The sequence below is a fragment of the Corvus brachyrhynchos genome, unplaced genomic scaffold (assembly GCF_000691975.1).
Source record: "Corvus brachyrhynchos isolate BGI_N302 unplaced genomic scaffold, ASM69197v1 scaffold70, whole genome shotgun sequence".
In the NCBI taxonomy this organism is placed as follows: Eukaryota; Metazoa; Chordata; class Aves; order Passeriformes; family Corvidae; genus Corvus; species Corvus brachyrhynchos.
In genome coordinates, this window is record NW_008236217.1 from 9,699,159 (window position 1) to 9,720,453 (window position 21,295).

The 21,295-nt window shown below is 37.8% G+C and overlaps 1 protein-coding gene across 2 annotated transcripts in view; it reads left to right on the top strand.

Moving 5' to 3' along the window:
* The window catches only part of RMDN2 (regulator of microtubule dynamics 2), a 51,873-nt gene that overhangs the window by 17,723 nt on the left and 12,855 nt on the right, over positions 1-21,295 (top strand). For both annotated transcript variants that reach the window (XM_017746552.1, XM_008643413.2), the window contains exons 5-7: positions 521-581; positions 11,114-11,189; positions 12,845-12,922. In XM_017746552.1, the coding sequence (XP_017602041.1) occupies positions 521-581; positions 11,114-11,189; positions 12,845-12,922 (215 nt within the window). The remainder of the gene's footprint in view (positions 1-520; positions 582-11,113; positions 11,190-12,844; positions 12,923-21,295) is intronic.

The following is a 21,295-nucleotide window of genomic DNA, read 5'->3' on the forward strand; positions in this document are numbered from 1 at the left end:
TCTGCAAGCAGCAAGCATCTCATCTGAACTTCTTACTGGGAGCGTGGGTTTGATCAAATCACCTACTGTCATCTTTATTCAGTTAAAAGTAGAACTTAAGGGAAGTCTTTGTGCTAGAAAGAAACTTCAACTAGTTTATTCCTGTACCCAAGGCAGGAAACAGCTTTGCTGGTTCTTCTGACAGGTGCTTGTCTGACCTGCTTTAAATGCTCTTCAGTCTTACAGACAACATGGCCTCCTTTGCCAGTCTGGTCCAATACCTGCCTGATTTAACTGCATCTGAATTGGATTTTAAAGGAAAATACTAAAATTGCATATATATTTTATATATATTTATATGTAAGTGCATGACTATGTAAATGAAGTAAAGCCAGGATGTTACATTGTTCATCTAAATGTTTCTAAGAATAGGAAGCAATTTCTTTGCTGCTACAGTATATCAGATGGCTTTGTTCTTGGGAGTCACCTAAAATGTAGAAGAGTACAATAAATCCTTTCATATATTGTATTCCATTTACAGGAAAGATTAAAGCTGAAAAGGCTGTGCAGCTGGACGCTGGGAGTGCTGAGAGTCACCAGTGGTAAGTTTGAGAATGTTTTTACAAACTTGTTTGTATTTATCAAATCCAACAAAAAACCCTCCAGCCTGACATCAGTTTCATAAATTAGTAATTAATATTTTTTCATAGTTTTGTGGAACTCAATTATCACCAGTTGCAACTAAAAATTACACTGAAATATTCTGTGAAGCATTTACTATAGCATGTGAAGCAACTCAATAACCATACTTCAATATGTACCATGGGAAGTATTTGCTTCAGCCACTATTTTATTGCTCAGAGAAACCATAGTTTTCCATTTACCTTCCCTTTCAACAATTCACAAAATAATGTCATTTGACCTTGAATTTTGTCCTTTCCTTTTCTTGTAATAGTCTAAATTGTAATAATTAAAAATAGACATAGAGGACTATGGAAATTTGAATTAACTTCTCAATTTTTATTTTATTGTATAGTTTTCCTCCAAGCTTGACACTTAGTTTAGTTTTGTAGACCTTGCCAGAACTAACAAAGTCTTCAAATGTAAATATTTTTTTTTCAAATCAACATTATCAGGTAAAAGATAATTCTGCTGAGTTCTAGCTGATGTTCCTCACCTTAGTATTTTATTAATAAGTTGTACTGAGCTCCTGATTTCTTTTCTAATATTATTAGCTCTTTCTTTCCATTTTGGTTTCTACATTCTTCATTAATTTTGTCATTGCAGTTGTGGGATGGGATTTCACTAAGCTTCTGTGTATCTAAACCAAATACTTTTATCCCAGTCTTCTTTCACAATCTAAAAAGAAGCAGCCACTTCTGGAGTGCAGTTCACTGGAGTCAATTTTGCCCATTTAGTCTTGCATGAGGGTGAGATGAATTCCTCCTGGGGCTCAGTTGGCAGCATCTCCATTGCCAACAAACGGAGCACATGTCACCTAGCTCAGGTTTAGGTGCTTGATTAGACACAGATATTGTCATTTAATTAGGTAATTCTCTGTCTTGCTTTCTCTGTTTCTGAAAGCAATTTACAGCCATTTCTGCTCTTTGCTTGACCACAGTCATGGCCGCTTCTTCAGGGTAATGCTGCTGTACCCTTCTTTGCTAGAACTATGTGTATAAACAACCACAAAATCCCATTCAAGTATGAATCCTGCCCCTCACTTCCTCCTCAGCCCACAAGATTGACAAAATATCCTAGTATAAACACAGCTTCACTGGCAGAAACTATGCTGATAAAACCTTATATATTGTTCAGGGAGGTGTAGATGGTCTGCTGGACTTCACATGTGAGATCCTGTCCTGGCAGGCGTGTCTAGCAGGGGAAGAATTACAAGTGTAAGGAGGTGTGTTCCAGAGGTTAGCTCAGAAAGCTGAATTGAGAGGTTTAAGAGGAAAATCTTAAATTGTTAAAGCTACTGCTTCTTGTAACAGGCAGTGGATTTCTGTATGGTTTGCAGTTTTCATCCTTCATGTATCTGGGTTGCAAGTGAACATGAGGTTTTTATCAGTTATTGTTCAACTGATGTCTTTCTAGAGGGGTAAATGAACACTAGCGATTAAAATAGTTTGCTATAATTTTTTTCTGAATATATTATCTGCTCGTCTTTATTTTCTGAAATCTTTCTACTTGAAGTGTGATTTTTAAAGTGTGATGTAAGTGTAGTGATTATGCCAGTCTAACTGAGGCTCTAAATACTGAGCAGAATGGACTTCCATGCTCCAGAGGGACATTGATTTATTCTTGTTCAGCACAACAATTGTTGTTCAATCTGTGATCCCAGTAGATATTTTTCTGCTGTGCTGCTACTTAACCAGTTGGATTTGGTTTGTAACTTTTTTTTTTAACTTTATTTATTCTGTTTTATTCTTTATAAAGTATTTTACACACATTTAATTCACTTCATGTTTATTTCTGACCATTTCTCAGGTTTGAAACCGTTTAGGTTTGTAAATGCATTCCCCCACAAATTAACATTTTATTTCAAAAGCGTTTTGTTGTTGTGTGGATTTTTTAAAAGCATTGACTTCATTAATTAAATTACTGTAAGATAATGGAGCCAGCACTAAACTTTGGGTGACACCTGTAGTGATGCTCAGGTTCACATGAACCTGGTTCTGCAACCATCTCTGCAGGTGATTCAATCTAAACAATATTTCCATGGTTAGATTTTTGAGGAACATCAGGTAGGACAAAGTCAAAGGCCACATAAACAAGGTATATCTCATTTGTTGCATTCCTCTTATAGTCCAGACTTTTTTATCTTGTCAGAATTCTTTTTTTATACTGTTTGTTCACAAAAATCTTCTGTTTACTGTTTTATATGCTTATGCACTTCTGGAATAATTTATCCTGGAATGTCTTCAGGTTTGGCTGGTTTGCCTGTAAAACTTCCCCTTCCCCTTCCCCTTTCCCTCCTCCTCCTCCTCCTCCTCCCTGATAGCAGCTATGTTTGTCATTTTGCTTGCTGTTGAGGCTTTTTGTGTTACCCACAGGACTTTGGTAGTCAGCTGTGTGTCAGATCTATATTGCTTGAGTCTGGCCTAATACAAATGTTTCCAGTTTATCTAAACGTTATTTCACATGTTAAATTTTCTGAATTTTCAAAAGCTGTACAAGGTAAATAATCTTAGCCTATGTAAGATGAGCCCATCTGCTCATTACATGTCAGTCTGTATTAGCTATTGATGAGCAAGCTGTTTTTCTGACCTTGACTGAAGAAAGTTTTTGTTGATTTCTTACTAATCTGTACTTTCTAATTTCTGAGGGGTTTTTATATTTCCAATCAGCACAACTGAGGTGTTCACTCGTGTTTGGTATAGCTGCTATCTATGTTGTCCACTCATACATTATTCTAATGTTCTCTTAAACTGTTTAATATATTATGGCTTACTAAATGAGTGAGGATTAAATGATAGCCTACTCTTTTCCTGGTCCTGTACCTTGGTCTCTACTTACACTTAACCCTTGTGGAGCAGGGGGAATATAAGTGAGGAAGAAATTGAATTCAGCCTCATTGGTTTCATCTTTTGCCATTATTTCCTCATTGCTAATTGTTCTGCACTTTCATTTATGGTGTTTTTTTTACTTCTGGTATATTTATAGAACCTCTTCTTATTGTCTTACCAATATCCCTAGCTCAGATGTGTGTTCTTGTTTTCATTTTTAGAGTAAATTTCTTTTGGGTTTCAAGTTAATTGAGAATTGCCCACTGGAGCTGAATTAATCTTTAAAACTATTCCCTGCTATGACTAAAGGGTCATTTGGGGTTGTGCTGTTGAATATTGTCTCTTACTAAATCTTCTACAGAATTTTTTCTAACAAGGCATTTCTTGAAGATTTCATTGTTTTCATTAAAAACGGTACACTGTGCCTGTTAAGCAATCATTAAGTCTATGGACTTATTTGGAAGTTTCTTTTGGAAACTTATCCCTAGTGCTTGAAAGCTCTATTTACTGAATAAACAAGTTCTTATGACACCTTGACCCACATAATTGTCCTAGTGTATACAGAGTTATAAAAACAAAAACATCCCTTTTCCAGAGCAGGTATTTTTCTGTTTTGTGGAACTGCTGTAAGGTGTCTGCAAGACAGAACACGTTTTTTGTGTCCACCAACGGAATTCAGTAGAATGAGCAAACTCTTGCTAATATAGGCCTAGAGTTCAGCTGTCTTGCCTTGCTTTTCATATTTACTTCAGTTAAGAACAAAAAGATGCCATGTATCTTCTTAGTATATCACCTATATTTTTCTGTAAAACTGTATCATAAAATATATCAGCACTTCAACTGTTCAACTTACTGATCAGAATACTAACAAGTAACCAGTATTCAGCCTCAAATTCAATTTGGTAAAACATATGTGGAACAAAGAAAGCAAAATATCTTGAAGTAGTCAGTTGGTTTTGGTAATGAATTGCAGCTGCAAATAATTTTCTTATCTGAATCCAGATTTTTGAAAACATGTGATCATATTTAATCACACAGTTGCCAATGAGATGAAAAACCTTCAGACTTTTTGAATGTTGACCTCTAAATAACTGAAGTAAATGGCAACACTGGAAAGGAAAAATGTAGCTGTAGCTTTTTGTTATTTGTATGAACACCCTAAAGAAAGGCAGAGTAAATATTCTAAGTGATTTGTGGCTTTGTTCAGCCAGTGTCAATTTTTCAAGTTGTGGAGGAACTTGCACGCAAAAGTTGTCATCAGCTATTGCAGGTCCTTTTGTTTTTTTCTAAGCTTCAAACGAATTCATTTTGTGGGTCAATGATTCCCAAAGGACAGCTGTGAATCCTCACAGCTCATCTTGGATCATGAAGCATCTTTATCACCCAGATTTTAATTAGAAATGCTATGTCAACAATTTGGAGCTCTAGTTGCTCTATAGTTGTGCTGCTTTACAACTTTACAGTTGCAGGAAACAAAATGTAGATACATATTAACCATGCTTTTATTTAAAATGAAATTCTTTTAAATTTTTTTGCAAAACCAGTGATTTTTTATATTTTTGGGAGGTTTGTTGCTGGTTTTTCTCTAAGAGTTTGGAAGAGCTCTGAAAGGTTTCTCTGCTGTTGCCCAGATCCCCACACTTCCTTTTTTGCTGATGAGAACTTGTTACAGGCTTTGCAAAAAACAAAAAGGTTACTGTTACAGCCAGTTTTCAGGACGTTTACTTAAAAAGATCATTCTTTGCATTGAGCTTGGGTTTGTTTGCCACAAACAAACTTGATGCTGCTGTTGAGTTTGTGTTACTCTCTAGAACTCACCTGCTGATGGGAGTCGTAGGGCACGTGTCTCATTTAGGTGGAAGTGAAGCTAGCAAGGGAAAACCCAGCAGCTTTAAGTGAAGACTCCTCCTGAACACATCTGCCTCCAAGAGCTTTCTCTGTCATGTGCATGAGTGTTAATCAGAAGCGCAGATATTTTCACAAGCCCTGGGTTTTCCATGGAAGTGAATTCCAGAGCTTAGGGACAGTCTCTCACTGGCAGGCAACACTACAGAAGAGTAGCACAGATGGGTTCCACTGAGGACATGAATAATCACCATTTGGGTATTTTGGTGATTTTACACAAACTTCCCACAAAAAAGTGAACATGCTCTCTCAGTAATAGAATTCTAACTGATGATTTGTCAGGTTTATAAGGTGCAATGGCCTAAAAATAATTCTCCAGTGAAACAAAACTCTTCAAAATTTTGTAATATGTTGTAGGATATGGTCATACTACCAAGAACTTTTAAAATTGAATCCTCATCTGTTTCTAACTAAATGCTTGTTACTTGCTTCTCTTAATTATCCCTTATTTAGACTTAAACAAGGCAGATAACTTGCAAGCGACAAGCATCTGTTTCTATCATGCAGTCTGATTTTTCAGGAATTGATAGTTTGGGCAGAAATACAGGTTTCCAGCTAGTAGTTATTTGCCCTGCATTTGATTCATGGGAAAACCAAGGAAATTTTACAGCAATCTTTGTAATTATGCATAATCTTAGTCAGTAATCTTTGAATTACTTAATTGTTTTTGTAAAAATAATTTAAAATTTCAAATTCAGAAGCCATTTCTGAAAAGCTGTAAGTTTTCCTGTAGTAAGTGGATCCGTGAAACACTGCAGCATACTCATGCAAGTGCAAAGAAGGAAGGTTCGACATGGGAAAAGATCTGTTTACTACAAGCTTTTTGCCAGAATGGTCACAGAGGAAATAATTCTGACAACCTAATAATCTCTATTACATTTCTGCCAAGGAGAATTGTTGTGTTACTGTCTCTGAAAGCTCTTGTTTCACTCTGTTTCCGTATTTGTGAAGACTATCCTGCTAATTTCTTCAAGATTTTATTTCCATCTGTCGTAACTGTCTATTATAAAAATAAATGTTAAATTTCTGGAAACAGGATTTTAATACAGTTGTGGGTTTCACAGCCTAAGGAATGCAGAACGTGACATCCACATGTTCTACTAGTGAACTTCTGTGAATACACATTAACAGCAGCATTTTTCCTTGATTTGGTATACTGCATGTGTTGCAATAAATTAAGCCAGAATTCTGAGTGTCCTTACCGCTGAGATATTTTTAAACCCAAATAGGGGTTTGTTTCCCACGTTTTTGCAAGTGTTACCTGCACAAGTGTGTGCTACATCTGATGTTTCCCTGGAGCTCAGCTTCAATGCTCTGGTGAATTTTAATATGAAAAGTGTATTAGTGCAAATTTCTACGGTGTAGACTCAGTTGTATTCCAAGGAGAAGGAAAGGGAAATGAAATCCCTATTAACAAAAAAATCTCCTCTAACAAAAAAATCACCTAATCACTTCACTTTGCACCTTGGCACATCTGACTTCATGTGTTGGCAATCTTGCACATTTCTCAGCCACTGCTTCCATACCCCCATGAGGATGGTCATAGCAAACCAATACCTTTGCATGGAAACTTTGTGTCAAATGCATTTTTGTAGATTAAATATTTTGGTAGTGACGTGATACTATATGAAGTGTGCGAAACTGGGATCTCAGGAAGGGCAATGCAACAGGGATCGTAATCAGTAATTTAAGTTGCAAAATCTCCCTACATAGAAATTGGTATCTCATTGAAATCATGTTAAAAAGAAATCCTGCAGGTCTCACTGCATTGCAGAGACTGTCAGAATATATAAGTGGGTGAAACTGGTGAGTGAGGGAGTCGAGGCATGCACAGAACTGAGCCATGCAGGGATGGGGAGATGTGAGAACACATTTAGAACTGAAGTGGAAATGAACTTTCTTTTCACTGGGCCTCTTGTGTGCTGCCCACACACTAGCCTTTGCTCACACTACCTTACATGGTAAATATTTCTCAGATGAAGAGGCGGGAGTGAAAAACAGTTATGAAACAGATGAATTAAATTCTTTGGTTGTGGTAAATATCACAAAATCTTCTCCCATTTTCAAAGTCTTGCCAGTCACAATTAAGAAAAACTTTCCTTTTGATACTGGGGTGCTAAAATGGAGATCTAGATTTCTAAATGTAAGCCCTGTACCTACACATTTCCAAAGTCTAAATGGCATAAAAAGTTTTTTATATTTGGGATATATTAAAAGGTATATAGAAGAGGAAGGAACAAGTCTGGGAAGGTGCATGTAATTTCTGATTTTGGCCATGTGAAATTTATCAAGGAAAAGGCAAATAATGCTGTATTTAAATGCTCTAGTGGGGCTTAATCTTCATTTGAGGATTCAAAATCTTTTCTTTAAATCTGTCTCATGTAGAATAAGCTGTGGTTGACAGAGTCTTAGGTGTTGGTATAATTTTTGATGTTAAAATTCAAATTGACTTGATAAAATTATTGGATCAGCCTGCTGCTCTTCTTTTTGCAATAGGTAAGGTATGCAGTTGCAGTTTTGCCTGGCATGAATACACATAGAAATTCTGTAGCACCAGAAGGGAAAATGTTAATTCACTTTGATCAGGGCCTTCTGCTTGAGGGCTATGTTGGTACTTGGCATCCATCTCTGTCGACTAGTTTCTTGCAAGTCTGAGTTTCAGGACATTATTTGCAACAAAGGAACATGGCACTGACCTATTATATTGAGTTTGTTTGATTGTGTTCGTGCTTATTAAAGGTTTGTTAATTGTGGTGATTAATCATACGCCTCTACACTGTGTTCAATAACTTTTCTTCCATCTGGGAATAGCATTTTTTTTACACCAACTGAAGTACTGTATCTGTCTTACTGAGGTAATTATTGTTGTGTTTATTTAGACTAATGTGTCTGGGGCTGGTTTTTTTACATCACCCAGGAATCACATTAGCTCAGCAAATAGGTCATTCCGGGCAACTCTTCACTGATACGATTTCCTCTTTATTTTTCTCTGTGAAGGCTCTGTAAGCAGTACTGTGATGTTCAAAGGGTGTGAGGGAGGCAATGGTTGTGCAGAGAACCAGTATCGCTTGCTCTGCTAAGAGACGTGTGCTTTTTACCTGTTTCATTAGATATTTGTGCTTTGTTGTGTGATAATCTTTTTAGTATTCCTCCTATCACCACGAGATGGGGTAGGTGACCAGGGAGCGCCGGGGCTGCGACCAGCCCGCAGAAGGAGTAACATGAACCAGATGGAAGCACTTCTAGTTGCTCCCTGCATCGTTTTCTGTGGTCATTTTCTTCACCATGAGAGTGGTGAGGCACTGGAACAGATTGCCCAGAGAATGGGCATCCCTGGAAGTATTCAAGGCCAGGCTGGATGGGGCTCTGAGCAATCTGGTCTAGTGGAAGGTGTCCCTGCCCACAGCAGGGTGGTTGTAACTCTATGATCATTAAGGCCTCTTCCAGCCTAAACCATTCAATGATTAACATTACCCTTTGCACCATTGAAAATAAAAGTTTCTTTTGTGTTTTAAACTCTTTGAAAATTATTTAAAATGTCTAAAAATTCTTTTCAGGAAAAAAAGGACACTTTTTTTGATTTGTTTGGTTTCGGGGATTTTTTAGAAATGAAATGAATATCCAAAATGACATAGAACTTCAAAAATGAAATAATTAATTTATATCAATTGGCTGTCTAGCCCATTTCAAAAGTATAAAATTGAAAAAAAACCAAAACAAAACAAAAAAATCCAAAACCCCCTAAAATCCCCAATAAATGCATGAAAGAGATTTTTATTTTTTCCTTGGAAAAATAATGGGTATTTAAAGTTAGTGGGCTAGCTTCCCTCTAATTTGTTGAAACTTTTATTGGGATTTCCCTCCCAAGAGATTTTAGCTGTAAGTAGAAGCTTTTCTTTGAACTAGTTTAAACTAAGGCCCTCTTTCTTGTCACGCACAGACAGGGAAATACTGCAAGATGCTGGATTAGCTTGTTCGCTTTTCATTGTTTTCTTTTGTAGCAGCAATCCGTTTAGCTATGGTATGCTGAGTTTATCTGATTAGCACTTAATGAGCGAAGGGAATAGGGGCAATGTTGCCTGAGTTACTTGACCCTAATAAAGTTTTCACTACCTTCCCCCTCTTTCTAAATACCTGAACTTTCCTGACCCCCACCCCTTGCCTTTTCCCTCAGCTGTAGCTCATTCCCATACGAAATGCACTCCCACTGCAGCTCTGTCAGCAGTAGTGCTGCCATTAGCTGGATTTTGTCCAGTGCACATCGGTCACAGCATACATCCTGCTCAACAGTGTTTGACAGTCTGTCTGGAGCTCTTACAAACTCAACTGCTGTTGTTCTGCTGGCTCCCTACCTTACCTGGGAACACTTACTGACCAAAAAATGCAACGACCTATACCATGAGCATTTCTAACTTAAAACCATTAGGTATAACTGTAAGCAATAAAATAATTTCTTGAGTTGTGTTAGCAATGACATCTTAATGAGGATTCACTGGAGCTTGAATAATTACATTATATAAAGAAATTCAAGAAAGCTGGTGTTTAGTAGTGCTTAAAAGCTATGTGCCATACAGATTGTGGTTCTGTTACCATAATTAACTCAATAAGCTTCTTGCATAATTCATATTTCCTCTGGACTTCAACTTGATTTCCCTCTTTTAAGATTATTTTTTATTTTCATTTGGTGTTGCATTGTAAAATATTTGATAAAAAAGCAAAATTCTGAAAAATAATAGAAAAATAATCTATATGAGGTTTTGCTGCTTAGCTGTTTCTTTGGTGGTTCTGTTAGTTTTATACAGAAGTGCTAAGTTGTCCTAATACCAATGAAAATAGGCCCAAGGACACTACAGGTGGTATCTGTGCAAGAGATTCCTTATGCATAGAGGTTCTGTAACTGTTGAAGAAATAAGAAGAAAGCAATAGCAATTTAGGTTGAGTGTCAATAAGATACTAGGTTTGGTTAGGAGATCTGAATCTTTATAGGTTTACCTGTGAAAATATTTTCACTTACATCTGCTTAACAATACAAATATTTTATAGAAATTAGCTCACATTTCTTTTATCACTCAGTGTTCCCAGTTTTTGGTAATCATAGTCATAATAATAGAAATAATAATGATCTTAGCAATAGGCATCTAGTAATAGCAGTAGTGATCCTGTTAGACCAGAATGTGTGTGTATGTTTTTAAATAATTTTAAAGACATTAGAATAACTTCAGAAGTGGGAATGCACTGAGGTGCTTGAGAAGGGTAGAAGACAACTGTGAATATTTCTGAGGTGTGTACAGCTTCCCACTGAGCACACCCCAAGCATTTGCCTTCTTGGATGAGGTTCTGCAGCTGATGGTGCTCAGGTTACCAGTGCACTGCGGAGCACAATGTGTCGAGATAAACTGCTGTCAATGGTAGAGCCAGTCTGGAAGAGTCACACTCTGAACTAAATGGCTGGAATTTTGGAGGAGATACCTGTTTTTTTCACTTAACTGACAACCCAAATAGTATCATTTAAACTTCTTGTTTCCATTGTTTTGTTTTGTTTTGTGTTTTTGTTGTTCCTGAATATGTATAACTCATGCCAAACTTCCATACAGCCATCCAGATGGAAAAAAAACAGGTGTAAATGTGTGCATTAGGTATTGAAATATTTTGTTATTTGATTCAAAGGTTTATTTAAATCATAAAAAGCATGTGTGTGTGTTTTTCTTTTCCCCTCTCAGGTTTGCAATTATGTGTGGCTATATGTCTCAGTTTGAAAGTGTACAAAACAAAATCAGGAATGGTTATCTCTTTAAGGTATGTTTTTGTAGGATTTGGGGTTGGGTTTTTTTAAGCTATTCCTTTAAGTTATTTCCTTATATAGTGTCAAAGACAGGTTTTTCCAACCGAGTAATTCAGCCTCACAGGTCTATTTTGGTGCTGAATTAAATCGAAAACATTATTATGTATGCAAATAGATTATACGCTTGCAAAATACAAGAATTGAGGTAGGATTCTGGGAACAGCATTAAGATTTCTGGTTTCCTTTGTAGTCAAAGTGGGGAGGAAAGGGAATATCAATTCTGTTTAGAAAATCAAAACATATGAAATAGTAAGTGATGAACTAACACAGTTCTGCAATCATCCTTCATGTCACCCTTAAGTAACGTTCGTTTTAACCCTGTCCCTTCAAAGGTAACTGTGTTTTTTAGAGTTAGCTGTTTGTGTTACATGTGCTGCTCTCCCCCTCCTTGTCCTCAACATTGCTTAGACACTTTCCATCCATCCCTTGCCCTCAAGCTGGCGTCCCCCCTTTCTGGGTGACAGTGAGAGGCAACAGACATGTTCCAGTTCCTGGGGAATGCCTGGGATGGGTTCCTCTCACATCATGTCCGTGTTAGGACTTGGAGTGTGGCGGAGCTTTCCTGTGAGAGAGCATTAATTACATGTGAGCCGTGCCAAGCGAACTAAGCCCCAAGCACTGGGACAAGCTGGGAACGAAGGGAAAATGACAAATAACACAAGTGCTGCAGCTGTTTAAGGATGGAGTTTTAAAAGAGTCCATGGTGTGACCAGTGGCCATTTCAGGGAAGTTTTACTCCTCAAAAGTAAATCCTGAAATGATTTGGGAAAACAGTAGTATGAAAACATAGCTCCTATCTGAATAGTTTGTGGATATATTATAATAGTCTCTTTTATCTGTGTAACTCAGATATTTTTGTGACTGGCTTAATTATAAAGACAGATACGTGGAAGGAAAAAAGAAATGTTCGAATTAAATTTATTTTGAGAGGCAAATGGTAGTGGTGAAATAACAGATTTATTTTTTCTTCAAACTCACGTTGAACATTAAGAGCTTGCTTTGGTAAATTAAAGAGAGAAATAAAGGTACTCATGACGTGAAATGAAAGTGGTTTCGGAAAAAGGACCTCATTAGATACTTTCTAGGTTTTGAAGTTTCACTATAAACAGAACCATTTTACTTTCTGAATTTCACATTATAGTAACAGTTGATTGTGTCAAGTACCATTTCATTGGGGCAGTCACATTCCAAGGTGGAAGGAACTATGCTTCAGTGGTGGGTGCTGGCATGTAAGATATATTCAAGAGTAGTTGCTTCCTCACTGATTTGATCTGTGACAGTTTCCTAATATTAACTGTAAATGAAATTAATTGAAGTTGTTGCCTTTTTAAGACAAAAGTTCTTGAATTATTTGACTGAACTTTAGAGCTGTTTAGTCATGTTCTAAATACAGTATGCCTTCTTGCATTGTGTGCAATGTTGCTAAATAATTTTCTGCTTTCCCTCCATGAGGAAGGGATTTGCTAGTTAAAATATTTTTAGGTTGTTAGAAGGCAATTGCAGCAGAAGAGAATTTCTGAATTTGTTTCTGACTTGCAGCAAACTTCTTAGAATGTAAACACACTTGCCAAACAAACATCTAAAGTGATACTGATTTTCTTTCCAATAGGAGCACCTAGACAAGGCAATTGAACTTAAGCCTCAAGATCCCTTTTTATATTACCTAAATGGAAGATGGTGCTATTCAGTAAGTTGTATTTTATTTATCTAACATGTGAATTGAGTATACTAAAAAATGATTATTAAGTAGTGTGACTAAGACAAAGTAGGTGTTTATTTAAGTAGATGTTTTGAGCTAAAGGAAGCAGACATTTACATATCCCGAATTAACTGCTGGATGCATGATGCTCACAGCTGACCATTCCTGCAGTGTAGGTAGGTAAGCTGTGCTTGTATGACCCTCATTGTTGTGTTCAGGTTTTTTATCTAAATGAATGAATGAAAAGTAACTGATATTTGGAAGGGAGGAAGGATGACCTTTTGATTTCACTCCTTTGTTCTGCCACAAACTTTCTGGGTGAAGCTTTTGGTAGCTTTATTCCCCATCCATAACTTAAAGGCACTTACATGCTGTAGGATTATGTCTGTGGCAGCAAGGCTACCATACTGGCTTGGTAAATTCCAAGGGAATGTCCAAAACATACTCATGCATAAAAATCTGTAATTCACCAATGAGTTTTGCAAGAGATGCAATTTGTGTCATGCCAATACAACAGGTGCTTTTAAAGATTGTTTTAGTTATATATTTTTGTTTATATATTATAAGGATTTTATTAGATTGTAGTAGATTACATAGTGATAAGTACTCACATATGAAAATATAAAATAATTGGTTTACAGATTAGCTGGTAATCAATTTTTTAGAAAAATTGTGCTTTCATAAGAGAATTGTCTTGTTGGTAATCCACATCTTTGAGGGCTCAGCTGGCTATCCTTACTGGTTCATCTCTAGTGCTGTGAGGAATCTTTTGTTGGAAGAAAACATTCTTGCATAGTCTATGCTGTAAAAGATCACTGTGAATCTTCTCAGAATAATAACTGCTAATGCACAGTGAATTCCAGCCAAGCTTTTTTCTTTCAGATACTTCCAGTGCGAGTCACTACAAAGTGCCTGCAAACTGGAAAGAAGGAGTTGCTGTGACACATTGCAGACTTTGTCTTTATCTGCAACAAGACTTAATGCAAAGCAATCTTTCAGCAGTTTTTTCAGTTCATATATTTAACTTTCAAAGAGCTTTCAGCAACCATATATTTTCTCTGTTGATTTGAATAAGGAATGACACCAGCTTTTTCAAGGAACTTGGCATTTTGCTTTTTGTCACAGTGTATTCTTGAATATGAGCATTAGCTATGCAAAAATAAGTTGCTGGAGATGGTCCTGCAGTATGCTTGCTGTCCTGCCTCTGAGAAGCATCTCTCTCACCAATGATTCCTTAAACACTTTTATAGTGTGCTGTGTCCAACAGCTAACTGCAGCTTCCATTTATACCAAATACTCCCAGATGTTTTTCATGGCTTATTTCTTATGTGAGCTGCTGCTTTTTGGAAACACACAATCTCAGTCTACCTCACTTTGTTCTTATTGCACTTTTTATTTTACTCTTGTTTTGTTTTCATGATAATCACCACTTCCTGACTGAGTAATACGTGTGGTTTGTTGTACTGTATTGTTACAAATTCATATTCCATGCTTGCAACATCTATGCAGGGCTTCCTGACTAAACATTGAAACCACAGATTAGCATTTGCTTTAGGTTATGACCTGACCTGCATTTATTTAAGTAAAACAATCTACCTAAACAGATGTAGCCACTGAAATATGTAAGGATTGATTTCAGATTTCTATTTTTCTTCTTTTTTTTTTAATTCTTGCCTTCTGTGACAGCCATGACAAAATAGTAACCTGAAACACATAGAACAGATTTTCGTACTCTAAATAAATGCAAGTATAGGACTGAATAACATCTTGTTTCAACTTCTGTGGCTGTCAGCTCTTAAATCTTACTGGTTTTGCACACTTTCAGTAGCAGGATGAGGTCATTTGGAAACATTCGTTTTGAGGCAATACTAGTTTTTAACCCTAGCTGGTGAGATTGGTAATATCCTCACTAGTTTTAGCAGAGTGAGTTGGTTTCTGTGCTGATCCACTAACACAGGTTTTGGCCATGCACGTGATATAGGTAGTCATAGGAGCTTGTGGAAGATGTGCCAAATTCCTTGCTCCCATTCTGGAGGCTGTGAAGTTTCATGCTGTGGGAGTTATCCCAAAAGAAGACTCTTGACTGTGGCATTGCTTCCAAATACTTCGTCATAGAGATTATGACGGAGTGTTGAAAAATTCCTTTGTCACTTGTCTATACCTGTAGCTGTAGATGGAGTGATAATGCTCCTCTTAGATGCTCTGTTTTTAATGTTCAGTCTCACTGTTGTTGAGGTTGGGAAGGCTGTGTTGTCCAGGGTGAGAAAATTAAAGAGGAAAAAGGGATGATTCAGGCAAGAAGGTTAGTTTTTACATTTAGCCTAGCTGACTTTGGGATCAAGTTAGGATTGGCTGCAATATTTGTTCTTTCATAGGTATTGGTCCCAAGGGTATTTTTGTCTAATTTTGGTCGCATACTCATTTACTGAAGCAGTCTAGTTAAAAAAGATAACAAGTTTCTGATATTTTATAGGCTTTGATAACAGTTTTGTGAAATTTCATGTACTTAAGTCTTCCTAGTATAGTCAGATATTTCCCATTCACTCCTGATTTAATGTTAGGGGATCTTATTACTATTGTCTAGCATAGGTTTTTTGGATGACAAACTGAAAAAAAGGAATTGCATAAGATACTGTAAATGGGGATGCTTCAAGTGTAACTCAAGGTTACAGTTCATTTTCACAAATAAAAGTCCATTGAAAAGACTTTGAAGTAAAAAGTATCGAATCATAGAATCATCAAGGTTGGAAGAGACCTTCAAGATCATCAAGTCCAACTGTCAAGCCTGTCACCCCTAAACCAGTGGAGGCAAATGCAGGTTTATTGAAGACTGAGATGTATTTGCAGAGACTGCATGCTGCACTAGTAAAAGCTGTTTAATTTGTGGAGTTTTGCTAGAATTTGACCTGACTGCCATTTTTCACCTTCCTCAGTGTAGCACAGTCCTTTGCAAGGAGCAGGGGTACAGCGCTGCCAAGTTTCTTGCTCATCAGTTTTTCTTGCTGGGCCAGAAATGACGCTGATGCAAGGTGTCACAGAACCTTCCAGTGGAAAGGATGAGCTGGGTTTTTGCTGCCTCACGGCAGCTGGGGTTTGTCTGTGATGCAGAGCTAGTGACAGTTGTGTACCACCTTGCCTAAAAATCAGTTTTTGCTGTTTCTTATGTCTCTTACCATTATAAAGTCAGTAGAGCTGTACAAACGAGGAGGATCACAGAATCATCTCAGCTCTGTTAGAAAAATACTTCTGGTATCACAATCAGGTAGGCAAGATTTTCACCAGTCATTTCATAGACGTCATGATGGGCAAAATTTTGCCTGTGAGATCTGTTATGTATACAAGAAGTGAATGGATCTGTGGTGCATGGTGTATAGGAATAAGTTTTATTTCCTTACAGTTTTGGGCACAATTATCTGATAATTCTTTACAATTGTATGTTTATGGGTGTTTTTTAAAGTGTTTTAATGTTTCAAATAGCTTATAAAACCATCTAGTTAAGACTTATATCTACTTGCCATTACAGGACAGGTACAGAACAGCTAGCATGTACTTGTGAAACTGGATCAGAGTCCCTGCTAAATGCTAGTAGGGTGTTAAAAATTAGATCTCTTGGGATTTTCTTTTTGCAGGTTACATGCCATGTTTTGGATTTGTCTCTGGTGTATCCCAGTATCTGTTTGGGTTACATCAGGGAACAAATTGATCCAGGTCCTTTGTGTGCTCTCTAAGTGGGCTTCCTGTACTGATAAGCCCAGTTCAAGTTGGATAAATACCTAAATGCCTGTGCAGATTGTCCTGGTTCCTCAGCTGGCAAGAAAGAGAATATTTTTGTTGGAAGACAGTATTTCAAAATTGGTGTCCAGTTACTCAATCTCTTCCAGAAGTCAAAACATTGCAAAATGATTTAATACAATTTTACATTAGTATATTTTAATGAAAAAGAAAAATAAACTCTCTGGGGATATATAATTAGGTGCCATTAATATTTTACTGAAGCTGGATCCATGGTGTGATTTGCCTTTATGGAAGACAATTGTCTGATATGTCTTCAGTGAGCTATTAGCAAGGAAACAGTGCAAGAGGATGTCCTTTAGGGCTGAAAGTCAACCCTGGATGATTTTTCAATCCAAGCGGGTTAGTTTCCTTCATACCAACATCCTGGAATTTGAAAGGAGCTGTCAGTGGGCAGGGTTTGCTTCTCATAAAAAACAAACAGAAGACAAAAATCCAGCCAGTGTTTCAGTATATATATAAGATTTTTGCTGATCCTAGGCTAAGGAAGAGAAGGGGATATTATGAAATCCATTTTCCCAGGATTTAGGGGAGAACCATATTTCTTGCCTTGGCTGTCAGAGATACAAGAGGCCTGATGGGAGAGTGCTGAGTATGAACTTTATGTTCAGCTGTAGTTTAACTCTGGGAGTGCCTTCCTTCCATCTCTGGATATAACAGAGATTTGGGTAGAATAAATGGATGACAGCTTGTTCTTTGACAGATCTGCAGGAGAGGTTGGTTGAGACAAGCATCTTTATTTGCTTTGGGATACTGTAGAGTGGCCTCCTCTCCTTGGCAAAGGCCAGACTGTCATGATGACCCCCTCCCCTCCAGTTCTAAGGAAGATCAGAAGTTGGCTGATGGTTCCTCAGGCCTTTGTTGCTCTTGGGTGGGTGGGACTTGCTCTCCTTATGCATGACAGCTGGGGAGCCATGTTTCTTGAGTGACCCAGTACATTAAAACCTGATATTCTGTGGAAACATGGTGTTCCTTGCAGTGCTTCTGTGAACTTTTAGGCTTCTGGCAGGACTGTCATCAGGGTTTAGGAGACTGAAAAAACCAAAACTCACTTAACATTTGGAAATCATGTAGGGCAAAACCAATCTTCATTCCTTAATTTTGTTGTTGTTGTAGCTATTACTTGCTACAGTAGCTGTTTTCTTTATTACCTGCTGTACTCTACCCCTCTTGGAACATGCACTAAGTGAAAGCATGGTTCTGCTGAAGTTGACACTCCATTTATACTCGATTTTGTATGGACCTCCAGATACACTTTGCACTATTGGAGTAACCTTGAGTGTAGCAGTCAATTCTGCACTACACTAGAGCATGTTACACCGGGGGTTCCATTCTCCATGCTTGCTCACAGACAGAGAATGATTAATAACTTGGTATAGTAGGAATGATGTTTCCATTTCATTGAACATGGCATAAGATTTACTCAAATAAAGTTATTTCAAATTAAAAACTGTGTTTAAGTGCATTTAGGGAAGGGATATAATTTCCTGTTCATCACTGTTGCTCTGGGACACAATTTTGTGTATTGCATATAACAACTCTTTTCCATTTGTCCTACCTCAGTCATAGGGGGGTGCAGACAGACTCAGGTGGGGCTGTTGTTAAGGCTCAGTTAAGCTGTTGTGATGGAATTCACCTCACCTGTCTCTAGCTATCCCCAGGGTCTGTGCTCCTTTTGTAGTTGAAGGAAAGGAAGAAAAGAAAAACAGGAGTGTTCATCCCAGGATAATGTAGGTGAAGAGGAATTGCCTGATGGGAGTACCTCTCTCTCTGTATTGACCACGCGAGGAACCTGGACAACTTGTGTAAACTAGGCACGTCATATATGGAGGGCTAGAGTTCCTGCAACAAATTCATCAAGCTAGTGGCATATAAGTCTGACTGCTGAAAACATCACAGAACTCTCAGACTGTCTCTGGAATAGTCACAAAGTATAATGCTGGATAGAGTGCACATAAGAAAAACCCTCACTGCTGCCATAGCATCATTAGAATCATTAAGGTTGGAAAAGACCTCTTTAAGATCAAGTCCAGCTGTTAACCCAGCACTGCCCTGTTCACTGCTAACCCATGTCCCCAAGTGCCACACCCACATGCCTTTGAACACTTGCAGGGAGGTGATTATATCACTTCCCTGGGCAGCCTGTTCCACTGCCCGACCACCCTTTGAGTAAAGGAAATTTTCCTAAGATGCAATCCAAACCTCCCCTCGGTGCCATTTCCTATGGTCCCGTCATTTGCTACCTGGGAGAAGAGACCGACCCCCACCTCGCTACAACCTCCTTTCAGTGCAGGTGGTTTTGTGTGAAATGTGCTTACATGCATTTCACTTTTAAACATTGTTTTAGCTTGGTGGGATTTGTGAAATAAAAATGGCCAACTGCATGTATGTTTGGGCTTTTTAAAAGTTTGAGTAGTGCAAAGCAGCACCCAAGCCAGACAAAATAAAGACTGAAACCTCAGTAAATCAGTTCTGATTAAATCTCATAAGAAAATAAAGTAACTGCCAGGAAGAACTTGTGTTTCCAATAGTTAATTATAACTCCTCATGGAAAAACTGCAATTTTGTTTCTTCACTATTGCATAACAGCAGACATGAGTGTGGTAATTGTATCTACGCAGTGTGTATCTCCAGGGTGTTGTGTGCTCTTGCAGAGAACAGTGTAATACATTCCCTTTATTTTTACCCCATCTCTTCCTCCCCCTTCATGTGATGGACCAAGAACTGTAGAAATCCCGTTCCTCTTCCAAAAGAAGAGAGAACATGGCAACAGCAGATTGGCGTGAAGAAAACAGCACTTTTGCAAAAATTCTTTTAATAACTCTTGCAGAATATATCTCAGAAACTATACAACAGTGAGGGAAATGAAATGGGGAAGGATATTATATACATACCTACACTTAGAAGTTTTAAGCAGCATGCTGCAGTTTGTAACACAGCAGGAAAGCACTGCAGGGGCAACAAAACCTTGTTGCTTCAATGAGTGAGAACTCCATGATTGCTGGAGAGCTTTTGTAAAAAACACTTTATGTTCTTAGAAGAAGCTTCAAGAGTGAGATACATGAGAGAGAATGAAAACACAAGCTTTATTTTTGTAATATTGTTTCTCCCTGGGTTATAATTTTTAGTGCTTTTGTGTGAGACGCTTACTGACAACATGTAACCAATGTAACAAAGGCGTTGGGACCCTGCTGAGCAGCTGGCAAGACTTGACCAGGATGCCTTCTGTCTCCACGCAATGTTGCTCTTGTGTAGCTCGAGACATTGGGACCAGATGAGAAAACATGATCCTATGCATTTTCCTGTTGTGTGCTGACCTGTGTTTCTAGTCTTTGCAATGGTATTTTTAGGGCAGTTTGCAACAAGAAGTAGATAGAACCTGATTTCTGTTCAAAGGGGAAGCATTCTGGTTGGTAGCTGTGGATAGTTATGAGATTCTCGTATTTTACAGTTATTAACTGGATAATTGCTGGATATAGGTGGAGCTGGTAGGGGGAGCAGCGACAGCCCTGCAGATATTGAGAAGCAAGGGAATAAAGCAGGAATAATCTAAAACCATCCAAAACCATTTAAAATTTTATAGCAGTAGGACAGACTTTACTTCAAGGCTGAAGTCTGTTATTTGAATTGCAGCTCCTTTTGAAAAATAGATGTCCTTATGTGATTCTGATGAGAGGCTCTCTTTCTTTGCCTCTGTGTATCTCTTCTCTGTGTTGCTTCAGCATAGATCAGGCCAGACAATACAGAATCTTGGTTTTTACCATTTTTTGACTTATCTGTTCTATGACAGGAGCCATCAGTGCTGTGGCTCAAATACTGATGTGAAGAAAAAAAGTCCTGACTTTTCTTTACAGATGTGGTAGAAGTGTCCGAAGGAAAGTGGCTTCACTTCTCCGTTTAAACATGCTCTTTCATGTGGCATTTCTTAGCAACTGCATCCTTTGCTAGAGTTGTGAGGGTTGGGTGATAGAGCCAAATACCTTATGGCAGCAACCAAAGCAGTTTCTGTCAGGTGTCAGTGTATGTAAGGGAAGAAGTCATATGCATTGTGTGGCAATATGACAGTTCCCTGAAGTCCTTTTATAACAGCTCATCTTCCTGTAATGAGAAGAGGTCATTGGCAAGTGTTATTTGTCAGATTGGAAAAGCTAAAAATGAAGCCTATTTCTTAACAGCGGTTGTCACCAGCTTCTGTGTAATAAATGAACTTGTTATACAACCTCCAAAGACACACATTTTTACTGCAGCAACAGCTTTTCATAATGTAGGAAAGTAGTCAAGTGCATAGATTGTCATGCAAAGCTGTCTATCTCATGAAAACCTTAGTAGGTTTCAAGCACTATTTCTAGACTTAGGCTTTTAAAAAAGGCAAGGTGCTATGAAACCTAAAATGTACTTTGAACATGGGAATAATCTTATATTCAGGATGTTGGTGTTTGGTCATACGACTCTAAAATCCAAAGGACTGCTTTGGGCTGGCCAAACTGGGACTATAAAGCATTCCTTTACCGGTTCTATTCCAAAATATATTGTGTAAGCAGTACAATGTGAAAGACAGTATTTACTGCA